This window comes from Chenopodium album, chromosome 25 (genome assembly GCF_948465745.1).
Source record: "Chenopodium album chromosome 25, dcCheAlbu1.1, whole genome shotgun sequence".
Classification (NCBI taxonomy): Eukaryota; Viridiplantae; Streptophyta; class Magnoliopsida; order Caryophyllales; family Amaranthaceae; genus Chenopodium; species Chenopodium album.
Window position 1 is genome coordinate 31,094,794 of NC_137858.1, and position 13,967 is coordinate 31,108,760.

At 40.5% G+C, this 13,967-nt stretch overlaps 1 protein-coding gene and 1 non-coding gene across 2 annotated transcripts; one reads left to right on the forward strand and one right to left on the reverse strand.

Annotated features, from left to right (window-relative positions):
- Positions 1-971: 971 nt before the first annotated feature.
- Positions 972-13,193, reverse strand: LOC145614332 (uncharacterized). The gene has a single exon (XM_081669372.1). It carries the CDS (start codon positions 11,278-11,280, stop codon positions 5,809-5,811), a length of 5,472 nt encoding a protein of 1,823 aa, XP_081525498.1. The 5' UTR covers positions 11,281-13,193; the 3' UTR covers positions 972-5,808.
- LOC145615743 (small nucleolar RNA R71) lies at positions 10,631-10,737 on the forward strand. Its single transcript, XR_014107336.1, has one exon. It is a non-coding gene; the product is annotated as a small nucleolar RNA R71 (small nucleolar RNA).
- Positions 13,194-13,967: the final 774 nt, after the last annotated feature.

Sequence of the window (13,967 nt, forward strand, 5' to 3'; positions counted from 1 at the left end):
TTGTAACACTTAATTATGGTTTTATTCGTTGGTTTTGAAATTTACTTTTAACTGATTTAGTTTTTTTTTCCGCTACTAATTTCTGATATAGCCTTAACATTTGAACATGTGGCGATAGTGATAGAGCGTCGCCAACCTATCAAATAATAGACCTAACTCGATCCTGCTAAACTAGTAGCAAGGGCAAGAAAGGGTCGAACCCATGAGAGGCGTTGAATCAACCACCAAATGTTAGTGTTTAAACAAGCTAGATTAAGTCGGGTTTTTTGGAATTGGTATTATGTCACACCGATCTAATTCAAATCAATTAATTCTAAGAGGTGATTAACGATATTAAGAAGATCTAGGATATGGGTTACACCGCTCAACTTCATCACAAATAACGATTAGCATACATAGCAATGGTAAAATGGGAGATAAATTAGGGGAAGTTACCTAAGGCACCCTACTACTCTCTCAAGCTAGAGGGATTACTTGACATCAAGAACATAACCTACTCTCGTGATTATGGGCAAGAAACAAGTGTTAAAGCATTATCACGGTAACATACAATTCCCTTGACTAGAAGTTCCTATTCTCATGGCAAATCAAGTCAATTAAGCATAAGGAGCCCTCTCAAGTTCATCTCTCGATCCTTCGTTGAAAAAGCTAGATAAATAATTCAAGCAATGGCCAATTACAAGAATTAACAATTAATTCACTTAAACTCAACTAATTAACATCCCACAATTACCAAATTAATACATGCAACAAGCTATTGGTGACTACATTGAGGGTTCACCCAAACCCCAGAAATTAGACTACTCACAATCCATGGAGATTAAAGCAATTAAGTGTTTCAAGTAATTCATGACCAAATTAAAACTAGGAATTAAGTAGAAATTAACAATCTAAGCATGCAAATAACAATTAACAATGAAGAATAATAAGTATTAAAGCAAGAAAGAGGGAAGAGAAAGAGTAAGAAATGGTTACTAGAAGCTTCAACTTGAATAACAATGGTGGAACTTGTTCTACAAAGATTTGGATTGAAATTTCCAAGCAAATAACTAAAATCTACAATTACAAGCTAGTGTTTTTTGGAGTATTTTTGAGCTACCAACTAAGAGAAATAGATTTCTGGAATAATAATGGCCCCCCCCTTCAAAAACGTCCAAAGGGGCTATTTAAAGGACCCCCAAAAAGAAAGGACGGAGAAAACAAGAGAAGTCGCAAAACTGACTCTGCACGGACGTGCCAAATTCTGCACGTCCGTGCAGAGGGTGGCAGTAGCTCGATTTCAGACTCAGGCCAGTCTGCACGGCCGTGCAACATCTGCACGTCCGTGCCAAACTATGCACGACCGTGCAGAATGCTGCACGTCTGTGCTGTCTGGGGCAGAAACTCTCCTTCAGTTTTGGCCGTGCTGCACGGCCGTGCTAAGGCATGCACGACCGTGCAGCCCTCCCTCGGGGCTCTAACGACTCCAAAACGCTTCCTCCTTGCCTCGTGGGTCCCGCATGATGCTCCCCTTGCCTTGCACTCGTCGCTCCATCACCAAAGGTGCTCGGATCATCGTCATTTTCACCTGAAAAGTGCATCAAAAACACGAACACCTCGTGAAGCACGTAATACACAAAATTACATAAAAATAAGGTAAGATAGAGCAAGTAAGTGGATAAAGACACGGAAACAAGCCCTAAAAGTACCCTAAAATCATGTTTGATAACAAGTTATCAAATCCCCCCAAGCTAAGCTCTTGCTCGTCCTCGAGCAAACTAACAATAATAAATAGGAGAGGGACTAAATTGTAGCGAAGAGTGAGAGCAAGGACTATGCCAAAATCGGGAAGCAAAAGCACACTAATCCAAACAATCACTTTTAGCAAAAGTGAGAAGCCGTTTAAACCTATAAGTCGCCTAATAGGACGAGTTCATCTCTCGTGAGGGTTTCCAAAGAGAAACACCCACAACTCCAACAACCAAAATATCTATTTACAATCAAAACATGCTTCCAAAGAAAACAAAAGTTTTTAGCCCAAGTCAACCTATCGGGATGTGAACACAAGCAAGAAAAGAGAGCAATTTGCGGAAATCAAATCATACTAGTGTACACATGAGTTAGAGACCAAGAAGCAACTAAACAAGATTGCAAAGGGACGCTAACTTAAACTTTTTACTAGTTCATTAGAACACACTTAGTCACTCCCAAGTCGTGGCACATTTTTATTTTCGGTTATAAAATAGTGGAGTACAAGTCCACCTCCCAAGATACACCAACAAACTCCTTCCACTAAACTCCACTATGAGATTTTTACAAGATGAACTAAAATATATACATAATGTGGGAGGCGTCCACAAATTGACCTCAAAAGAAAAAGAATTTTTATGGTTTTTTTTTTTTGATAAAGTTCTTGAATTTTGAACTTTATTTATTGCTCCGCCTTTTTTGACTGTTGAGCGGCATTTTTTTTTTTTTTTTTTTTTTTTTTTTTTTTTTTTTTTTTTTTTTTTTAATAATTACTAGAGGATAAAAGAGTGGTTTATTTTACCACTTATTTAACAAGCAATAACCTACTAAATCTCAAGTGAAGCTTCGCTTTGGGAAGAGTGGAGGCAAATCAAGGGCACAAGGGACCGCAAACCAACTGAAACATATCCTACTTCAAGTGTGCTTAGACAAGTTCATGAACTAACCGTGCAATTGAACATTCATCGACTTAATTACAAGCATGCACCTAAGCAATCAAGTTTAATAAACTCCTAAATGTACCGAACCCTTGCATACACTTTCTTTTAAGGAAATCTTACTCATCACTCAACGATCAAGCAAGTAATTCACATAGGTATCGTCATATAGGAATCATTCTTGGGCATTTTTTTTCTTTTTCATCATTTTTTTTTTATTTATTTATTTATTTATTTATTTTTTTTTATTATTATTTTTTTAGCATATATACAAAATTAGAGTAAGAGTTAAATTAAACTAAAAGAGGAGAAGATAGAAACTAAATTAAACTAAAAAAAAGGAGAAGAAAAATTTGGATTTATGGGAAGATTGGATTTTTGGGTTTGGATTAACGGGAAACAAGCAAGGGAACAAATCAAACAAAAACAACACAACCAAATCACAACCAACACAACAAGTTCCAATGAGCACAACCAACTCACAAGATATCCAAATCACAACCCCCCCCCCAAGCTATCACTAACATTGTCCCCAATGTTAAGCATGAAAATCATAAGGAGGGGCAAAGAAGGAGTACCTCATTGGTTGGGATCGTGGGGGCTTGAGCCTCCCGGGTAGAATTGCCGATAGGCGTTCCGGAACTCTCCGAGGTCCCCACGAAGACCTTCAAAACTCTCCCTCATTTGGGTGAAGGCCGTAGTCATTGTTTCATTCGACCTCCTCACCTCCCCGAACTCGGTTTGGAGATTTTGAAAGTTTGTGTTCATCATTTGGAAGTTGGTGTTCATTTGGTGGAAATATTGCTCGTAGGAGAACGAGCTTGTACCAACTTCCGGTTCTCCAAATTGGAATCCTTGTTGTTGTTGGAAAGCCCCTTGGAAGGATTGCTCTCCTTGGAAATGGTGAGGATGTGGTTGCTCCTCTTGATGTTGTCCATGTGGTTGATGGGGGTGTTCTTGATGATGTTGGGCTTGAGGTTGCTCCTCCCCTTCCTCTTCTTCCTCCTCGTCATCTACTCCACCCGGTTGCCAATTGTAATCCGACTCAAAGATCCAGTTGGATGCGTCGTAGATGACGGTGTTCATTGGATTTGGGAGGTCGGCGTATCGGGCACCACTCACGTACCAAATGAGTGTGTTTCCTCTACCCTGCTCCACCCATTGCATGTTTTTGATTGTGGCTAAATCGATCCTTGTTGAACCTGGGAGAGCCTCAAGACCTGAAAAATCAACCTCAAGAAAAGTAGCAATAAAAGTAATCATGCCTCCTATAGCTATCCCTCCCTTCCCCTTGGCCACGTCCTCTAAGTGATCAACCAACCATGCGCCAAGGTCTAGTCTATCATCCCCCTCGCAAAGATGCCATAGAAAAAGCAACTCGCGATTAGACACAACTCCCGCGCTATCTCCTCTAGCGAAGATAGTGTTAGCAATGAGCCTATGGGCGAGTCTAAAGGCGGGGTGAATGATGGCTGTGGCCTTGTCCGATCTAGGGTCTCTTACAAAAAGTCCGGTAATTTTTCTCCAAAAACTACCGGCTTGGTAATTCCTAGATGGCTTGTCTTTAGGGCCAAACCTTTTTCCTACGGGCCACCTAAAGCAACGGTTTACTTGTTCTATTGTCATGCGGTGCTCATGGTCCATAAGCTGGAAGGTCATGTACCTAGGTGCATTGTTGTTATCCCGATGAACGTATAGGGATGAGAGAAATTCTACGGTGAGCCTTTTATAAGTTAATGCATGCATTTCAAGCCAATAAGGGATACCGGTAGAGTAGAAAATTTGTTTCACATCGTTCTCAACCCCTAATCTTTCCGCAATTCCTTCGTCATAGAACTTAGTTGGTTTTAACTTCCTAGTTACTATTGACTCATGTTTAATGCGGTGTTCATTTTTTTGGTAATGGATTCCAAGGGAAGTTGTCATGGGTGGGACATTGCTAGGTTGTCCAACTTCTAATTGCCTAGGTTGCCTAGGTTGCCTAGTTGAGGTGTTTCGGGTAGGGTTTCTCCTAGACATGATTGATTAAATTATCCAAACAAAGTCCACAAAGCACACAATAATCACAACTTACACAACCAAGGCTCTAAGTCACACCTCCTAAAATCAACCAAACAATAGTCCACAACAATTAATACCAACAAGGTCAATTAGTCTCAACCACCAAACAAGAACAACCAAAACCAATCAACAAAATTTTTTTTTTTTTTTTTTTTTTTTTTTTTTTTTTTTTTTTTTTTTTTTTTGCTCAAAATCACAAATCAACACACCAAATCAACAATTTCAACCAAAAACAACAAAAAACATCAACTAAAATCAACTAAGAACAAGTAGTAAAGAGTGAGAGTTGGAGAGATTATACCCAATGAATCGTGGGTGTAAAACCCGCAAATGAACTCCACTAACGTTCCTTGTTGTTGATTGAAGCTCCTAGAACACCCAATTTGCCCAAAATTTGAAGATTCAAGAAACCCCCAATTTGATTTTTAAGTTAGGGTTTATGGGGTTTTGATGAATTTGTGGGAGTTTTAGGTAGAAAAGGTTAGTAATTTGTTGTTGTTGTTGTTAGAAAGTGAAGGATTTTCAATTTTTGTGGAAATATTTGAAGATTTGATGGAGTTTTGAGGAGATTAGAGAAGGTTTGAAGGGAGGAAGAAGAAGAGTTAGAGAGAGAGAGAGGCGAGAGGAGAGAGAGTGATTTTTTTTTTTTTTTTTTTTTGTTTTGAGCCGTGCAAAACTGCACGTAAATGCCTCTTCCTCGACGTGCACGGACGTGCAGAAACAGGCACGGACGTGCAAGACTAAGCACGGACGTGCCAAATTCTGCACGTCCGTGCAAAGGGAGGCAGAAACTTTCCTCGATTTTTCCAGTTCTGCACGGACGTGCCAACTTCCGCACGCCCGTGCAGTCTTCCAGACCTGCACTTCACGATTTTTTTTTTTTTTTTTTTTTTTTTTTTTTTTTTTTTTGAAGAGAAAATAATAGGGATATTGTTATGAGTTCATAATTGGTGAATATGCGTCATAACAAATCCCATTAATTTATTTCTTACTTCTCTCATTCATCAATTTTTCTCAAAAATGCGCGGGTTGCCTCCCGGAAGCGCTCTTTTATTGTCACTAGCTTGACCATATTTCAAAATCAACCATGAGGGACATCAAATTCATCCAAATGAATTACCTTTGTTTCTTCTTGAACAAAACCATCAAAGTATGCCTTCAACCTTTGGCCATTAACCTTGAATGGTTCTCCTCTCTCATTGGAAATCTCAATGGCACCATAGGGGAAAACCTTTGTGACGGTAAAAGGGCCACTCCATCTTGATTTTAACTTACCCGGAAACAACTTCAACCGGGAGTTAAACAACAAGACCTTGTCACCCTCCTTGAACTCTCTTTTGTTGATGTGCTTGTCATGCCATGCTTTGGTTTTCTCCTTGTAAATCTTTGCACTCTTATATGCATCTAACCTCAATTCTTCCAAGGCATGAAGGTCGAGCATCCTTTTTTCACCCGCGGCTTGGATATCAAAATTTAAGGTTTTGATAGCCCAATGAGCACGATGTTCAAGTTCCACCGGTAAATGGCAAGACTTCCCATAGACAAGCTTGTAAGGGGTGGTGCCAATGGGAGTTTTGAAGGCGGTGCGGTAGGCCCATAAAGCATCATCCAATTTTGATGACCAATCCTTCCTTGACCTATCTACCGTCTTCTCTAAGATCACTTTGATCTCCCTATTTGAAATCTCGGCTTGACCACTTGTTTGAGGGTGGTAAGCCAATGACACCTTGTGCCTAACACCGTACTTTTCAAGAAGAGCCTTGAAAGACCGCTTTGCAAAATGCGATCCCCCATCACTTATGACGGCGCGGGGCACTCCAAACCTTGGGAAAATGACTTTTTTGAACAACTTGACCACTACCTTAGCATCATTTGTAGGAGATGCAACCGCTTCCACCCACTTTGACACATAATCAACGGCCACTAAAATGTATTTATTCCCAAAAGAAGAAGGGAAAGGTCCCATAAAGTCAATTCCCCATACATCAAAAATTTCCAACTCAAGAATATTGTTCAATGGCATTTCACTTCTCTTTGTCAAATTACCGGTTCTTTGACACCGGTCACAAGCTTTAACGAACCCCCAAACATCTTTGAACATTGAGGGCCAAAAGAATCCACATTGCAAAATTTTCGCCAATGTCTTGTTACTACTCATATGCCCTCCACAAGGTGAGGAGTGACACATAGCAATAACATCATGAATCTCATCATCGGGGACACACCTTCTAAAAAGGCCATCAACACCTTGTTTGAAGAGCAAGGGGTCATCCCAAAAATATTGATGAACATCATGTAAGAACTTCCTCTTTTGTTGATAGGTGAGGTCGGGAGGGAGTATAGAGCAAGACAAATAGTTTGCGATATCCGCAAACCAAGGAGCCGGAGCTTGAATGATTGCAAACAATTGATCATCCGGGAATGAATCATCAATTGGCAAACCCCCAAGTTCTTCATCAAAGACCGGTAGCCGTGAAAGATGATCGGCTACTACATTTTCGGCACCCTTCTTGTCCCGAATCTCAATATCATAGTCTTGTAAGAGCAAGACCCACCTTATCAACCTTGGCTTGGCATCTTTCTTGGACAATAGGTACTTCAAAGCCGAATGGTCGGTGAAGACTATGACTTTGGAACCCACCAAATAAGATCTAAACTTCTCAATAGCATGGACAATGGCTAGAAACTCTTTCTCGGTTGTTGTGTAGTTCCTTTGTGCTTCATCTAATGTTTTGCTAGTGTAGTAGATGGCATGAAGCTTCTTGTCCTTTCTTTGCCCAAGGACGGCTCCAACGGCATAATCCGAAGCATCACACATGAGCTCAAAAGGGAGCTCCCAATTCGGTGGTTGAATGATAGGAGCCGTGATCAAAGCTTCCTTCAACCTATCAAAAGCTAGCAAACAATCGTTAGTAAACACAAAAGGGGCATCTTTTACCAACAATCGAGTGAGCGGCTTAGCGATTTTAGAAAAATCTTTTATGAACCGGCGGTAAAAACCCGCGTGTCCAAGAAAGCTCCTTACCCCCTTCACATTAGTGGGGGGAGGGAGGCGCTCAATGACCTCAATTTTGGCACGATCAACCTCAATGCCCCTACAAGAAACAACATGACCCAACACAATACCTTCTTCTACCATAAAATGACATTTTTCCCAATTAAGCACAAGGTTCACCTCTTGACATCTTTTCAGCACTTTCACCAAGTTTTTAAGGCATATGTCAAAAGATGAACCACAAACCGAAAAGTCATCCATGAATACTTCAATTGATGATTCAAGCATGTCGGAAAAAATAGACATCATACACCTTTGAAATGTAGAAGGTGCATTACATAATCCAAATGGCATCCTTCGATAAGCGAAGGTACCAAAAGGGCATGTGAATGTAGTCTTTTCTTGATCCTCGGGTAGGATTGGGATTTGGAAAAATCCCGAATACCCATCCAAGAAACAATAGTGACTATGTGATGCTAGTCTTTCCAAAATTTGATCAATAAAGGGGAGTGGAAAGTGGTCTTTCCGGGTGGATTTATTTAATTTTCTATAATCAATGCACATTCTCCACCCGGTGACCGACCTTGTAGAAATGGTCTCACCTTTATCATTCTTGACAATGGTCATGCCTCCTTTTTTTGGAACTACTTGAACCGGGCTAACCCACTTACTATCGGAAATAGGGTAGATTATGCCCGCTTCAAGGAGTTTCAAAACCTCTTTTTTAACAACCTCTTTCATATTGGGGTTGAGCCTTCTTTGATGCTCAATAGAGGAAGCATGTTCATCATCAAGTAAAATTTTATGCATGCATATTGTGGGACTTATCCCCTTAATGTCATCAATTGTATAACCAATGACACTTCTATACTCCCTCAATACAACTAGGAGTTTCTCAAGAGAAGTGTCATCAAGCTTGGCATTGACAATAACGGGATAAGTCTCACTATCATCAAGAAAAGCATATTTAAGCAAAGGGGGAAGGGGTTTAAGTTCAACCTTAGGAGGAGGCGTAGTACTCTCCTCTTTTACCTCCACTTCAAGTACTTCAAACTCCTTTGCCTTGCTATGTAGAGGTTGGTCAAGCAACAACTTGTACCCTTTAGCTTCTTCACCATCATCATACAAGTTTCCCGTGAGGGTTGCTTGTAAAGTATCCTTGCTACCATTCACTTTCTTCAATTCTCCTATGTCTCTTTCAAGAGTATCGGTTCTATTGATTTCCTCATACAAAGGCTTCTTCATAGCTTGTGAGAATGAGAATGAAATTTTCTCATCTCCCACATTCAAAGTGAGCTTGCCTTGTTTCATGTCAATCACCACTCCCGCGGTGTTCAAAAATGGTCTTCCCAAAATAAGAGGCACCTTGTCATCCTCTTCCATCTCCATTACTACGAAATCACATGGTACAAAAACTCTTCCAACTTGTACCGGCACATCTTCAAGAATTCCCAATGGTAATCTAACCGAGCGGTCGGCTAGTTGAATGGACATCCTTGTTGGTTTCATCTCACCAACCTTCAAGTTCCTTGCAATAGAAAGGGGCATCAAGCTTACACTTGCCCCAAGATCACACAAAGCATCCATAGCTTCCATATCACCAATCTTCACCGGTATTGCATAGCTACCCGGGTCACCAAGCTTTCGGGGAAGCTTGTTTTGAATGATTGCACTCACCTCCATTGGAAGGGAGATGGTTGCACTCTCTTCAAGCCTACTCTTGTTGGATAAGAGATCCTTTAGAAATTTTGCATAGGTAGGCATTTGTGACATAGCATGAAGAAAGGGGATGTTTACTTGAAGTCCTCTCATAACTTCAAGAAACTTTGAAAACTTCTCATTGAGCTTCTTCTCCACCAACCTATGAGGGAAAGGAATTGGTGGTTTGTACACCCTCATGGGAGGCTTCTCAACCTCAACTTCAACTCCCTCATCTCTCTTTGTGGCTCCCTCACCACTCTTTTCTTTCTCTTTTCTCTCAACTCCTACAACCTCATTCTCAAAGTCACCCTCATCTCTCACTTCAACTCCCTCATTTCTCTTTTGTGGCTCATCTTCACTCATAACCGGGCCTTCATACCCTCTCCCCGATCTCAAGGTGATAGCCTTGATATGCTCCTTTGGGTTCACTACCGTTGAGCTTGGAAAGTGACCACTAGCATTGGAGGTGGAGCTCCCAACTTGTTGAGCAATTTGAGCCAATTGGCTCTCAATTATCTTATTATGCGCTTGAAGTTGTTGAATGTTAGAGCTCATCTCGGCATTGCTCTTCCCTTGTTGATTTATAAAAGATTCAAGAGCGGTTTCAAGGGAAGTCTTTTGAGGTGGAGGAGGTGGTTGATTGAATTGTTGTTGCCTTTGTTGGTTAGGATGGCGGTATGGGGCTTGTTGATTTTGATGTGGAGGGGGTTGGTTGTAGTTGTTTTGAGGAGGATGGTTATAGTTGGATTGATTTTGGTTGGATGGTCTCCACCCTTGGTTTTGCTTCCACCCTTGATTGAATGGTTGGTCATTCCTTTGGTTCATGACCGCAACTTGCTCCGTGGTAGCGTTGCAATATGAGGCCATGTGATCGTTACCCCCACAAGTCTCACAAGACATAACTTGTGGTTGTTGTTGAGAGGTAGAGGGACCGGAAGAAGATGTCGCTTGGTCTAGCTTGTGAGCTAACATATCAAATTTTGAGGCAATAAGATCTATTGCACTCAAGTCATACATACCCTTCTTCTTTGGTTGGTTCTCTCTTCGATCATACCGGTAGGCATAATGCCTAGCAACTTCCTCAATCATACTTTCGGCTTCTTCTACCGGTAGCTTTTTAAGGCTACCTCCCGCTCCATTATCAAGGTTGGTCCTCGAAGTAGGAGTAAGACCGTCGTAGAAGCTTTGAATAATCATCCATGAAGGCAATCCGTGGTGTGGACACTTCCTCTTGTAGTCCTTGAATCTCTCCCATGCTTCACCCAAGGTTTCATCATCCTCTTGAGTGAAGCTTGTGATCTTCCTTCTCAATTCCGCGGTCTTCTCGGGTGGACAATACTTCCCAAGAAAGGCTTTTGTAACCTCTTCCCATGTTGTCAAGGACCCTTCTTTCACGGACCTCAACCAATATTTAGCCTTGTCCCTAAGAGAAAACCGGAACATATGCATCCAAATGAATTCCTCCGTGAGATTGTTTTGCTTGATGGTAGTGCACAACTCAAGGAAATTGTCTAAATGAGCTAGAGGGCACTCATTTACACTCCCCCCGAATTGTTCACTTTGGATCATCCTTATGAGTTGAGGAGAGAACTCATAGTTGTTTGCATTGGTGGTGGGAAGAAGTAAGCCACTCCGAAGTTGGAATGCATCGGGGTGGTCATAGTCTTGTAGAATCGGTTGTGGTTGATTTTGTTCATTCATCTCTTCTTCAATCTCCAATGTATCCTCCGATTCGGAATCCGTATAGGCTAATGAAAACTCCGGCGTGCCTTGTAAGAGCCTTCTTACGTTCCTTAAAGTCCTATTCAACTCCGGATCTACGGGGATAAGCGGTGATTGCTTACTCCTCCGTGTCATGCATAGTCAAACAAAGCTAAAGAAAGCGTTAGCAATGACTATCACAAAGTAAACACGCATAAACAAAAATAAAACAAGAAAGCTATGCACATATACACATATCTAGACTCATTCAACAATAACTTATTCAATGTGACTTTGCCTCCCCGGCAACGGCGCCAAAAACTTGATAGAGCGTCGCCAACCTATCAAATAATAGACCTAACTCGATCCTGCTAAACTAGTAGCAAGGGCAAGAAAGGGTCGAACCCATGAGAGGCGTTGAATCAACCACCAAATGTTAGTGTTTAAACAAGCTAGATTAAGTCGGGTTTTTTGGAATTGGTATTATGTCACACCGATCTAATTCAAATCAATTAATTCTAAGAGGTGATTAACGATATTAAGAAGATCTAGGATATGGGTTACACCGCTCAACTTCATCACAAATAACGATTAGCATACATAGCAATGGTAAAATGGGAGATAAATTAGGGGAAGTTACCTAAGGCACCCTACTACTCTCTCAAGCTAGAGGGATTACTTGACATCAAGAACATAACCTACTCTCGTGATTATGGGCAAGAAACAAGTGTTAAAGCATTATCACGGTAACATACAATTCCCTTGACTAGAAGTTCCTATTCTCATGGCAAATCAAGTCAATTAAGCATAAGGAGCCCTCTCAAGTTCATCTCTCGATCCTTCGTTGAAAAAGCTAGATAAATAATTCAAGCAATGGCCAATTACAAGAATTAACAATTAATTCACTTAAACTCAACTAATTAACATCCCACAATTACCAAATTAATACATGCAACAAGCTATTGGTGACTACATTGAGGGTTCACCCAAACCCCAGAAATTAGACTACTCACAATCCATGGAGATTAAAGCAATTAAGTGTTTCAAGTAATTCATGACCAAATTAAAACTAGGAATTAAGTAGAAATTAACAATCTAAGCATGCAAATAACAATTAACAATGAAGAATAATAAGTATTAAAGCAAGAAAGAGGGAAGAGAAAGAGTAAGAAATGGTTACTAGAAGCTTCAACTTGAATAACAATGGTGGAACTTGTTCTACAAAGATTTGGATTGAAATTTCCAAGCAAATAACTAAAATCTACAATTACAAGCTAGTGTTTTTTGGAGTATTTTTGAGCTACCAACTAAGAGAAATAGATTTCTGGAATAATAATGGCCCCCCCCTTCAAAAACGTCCAAAGGGGCTATTTAAAGGACCCCCAAAAAGAAAGGACGGAGAAAACAAGAGAAGTCGCAAAACTGACTCTGCACGGACGTGCCAAATTCTGCACGTCCGTGCAGAGGGTGGCAGTAGCTCGATTTCAGACTCAGGCCAGTCTGCACGGCCGTGCAACATCTGCACGTCCGTGCCAAACTATGCACGACCGTGCAGAATGCTGCACGTCTGTGCTGTCTGGGGCAGAAACTCTCCTTCAGTTTTGGCCGTGCTGCACGGCCGTGCTAAGGCATGCACGACCGTGCAGCCCTCCCTCGGGGCTCTAACGACTCCAAAACGCTTCCTCCTTGCCTCGTGGGTCCCGCATGATGCTCCCCTTGCCTTGCACTCGTCGCTCCATCACCAAAGGTGCTCGGATCATCGTCATTTTCACCTGAAAAGTGCATCAAAAACACGAACACCTCGTGAAGCACGTAATACACAAAATTACATAAAAATAAGGTAAGATAGAGCAAGTAAGTGGATAAAGACACGGAAACAAGCCCTAAAAGTACCCTAAAATCATGTTTGATAACAAGTTATCAGATAGCACGTCAGTAATTCTCTTGGATTTTGTTCAGAGTACTCACAAGTTTGAAGAGAGAATTATTGGGGTGTTACAATTCTGATATAGCCTTAACGTTTGAACACGTGGCGGTAGCACGTCAGTAATTCTCTTGGATTTTGTTCAAGGTACTTACAGGTTTGAAGAGAGAATTATTGGGGTGTTACATTGGGGTTGTCGTATCCATTGTTGAAAGTGGGAGATTCTTCTAACAACGACTCGTGGGAAGGTACAAATTCTTTTACTAGTTGTAGTTGTTCCACAATTACACTTTCTCTGTTTGGAGGGAGAAGACCTAATGAACAACATCATACCCTGTGATTCGATCAAATTAAACAACAAATATACTAAAATTTAGTTTAATTACCAACCTACAACCTCAATTTCATTAATGTAAGCTCCATCAATAAAGCCCTAAATTCAATTAACAAAAAAACCCTAAAAATAAAATTTGTTTCTAATTTACTACAAATTAATTCAATTGCAATTGGAATTGAGAGTATAAATCATTGGTAAACAAGTTATAAATCACATCAACCTAAATTAAGCGTTAATCATAATTTACTATAATTCATTTGCAATTAGGAATAATCCAAACCTTTTTTTTTTTGTTGTAAATTGCTTTGCAATTCAAACCCTCCTCCTCCAAATAGCTTCCTCAACGCTTTACGCACAAGATTGTACTCCAAAATTTAAGAATTCTCTTCTTGGATTGATTTGAAGAATTTTTCCCTACTGAAACATGGTTGAATTGAGGGAAAGCGAAGAAGACAAAGTCTTTAAAAAGAGGAAAAAAAAGCAAAAGTAGTTGTTGGAGTGGGACCCGCTAACGGAAACAGTAACAGAAGTTGGACGGAGGTACCAAAAGCTATATTTCCTAATTTGATAGGTAGTAAAATA

Bases quoted from the DNA above. Each gene is read 5' to 3' on its own strand.
- LOC145614332 (XM_081669372.1), bottom strand. From the start codon at position 11,280: ATGACACGGAGGAGTAAGCAATCACCGCTTATCCCCGTAGATCCGGAG.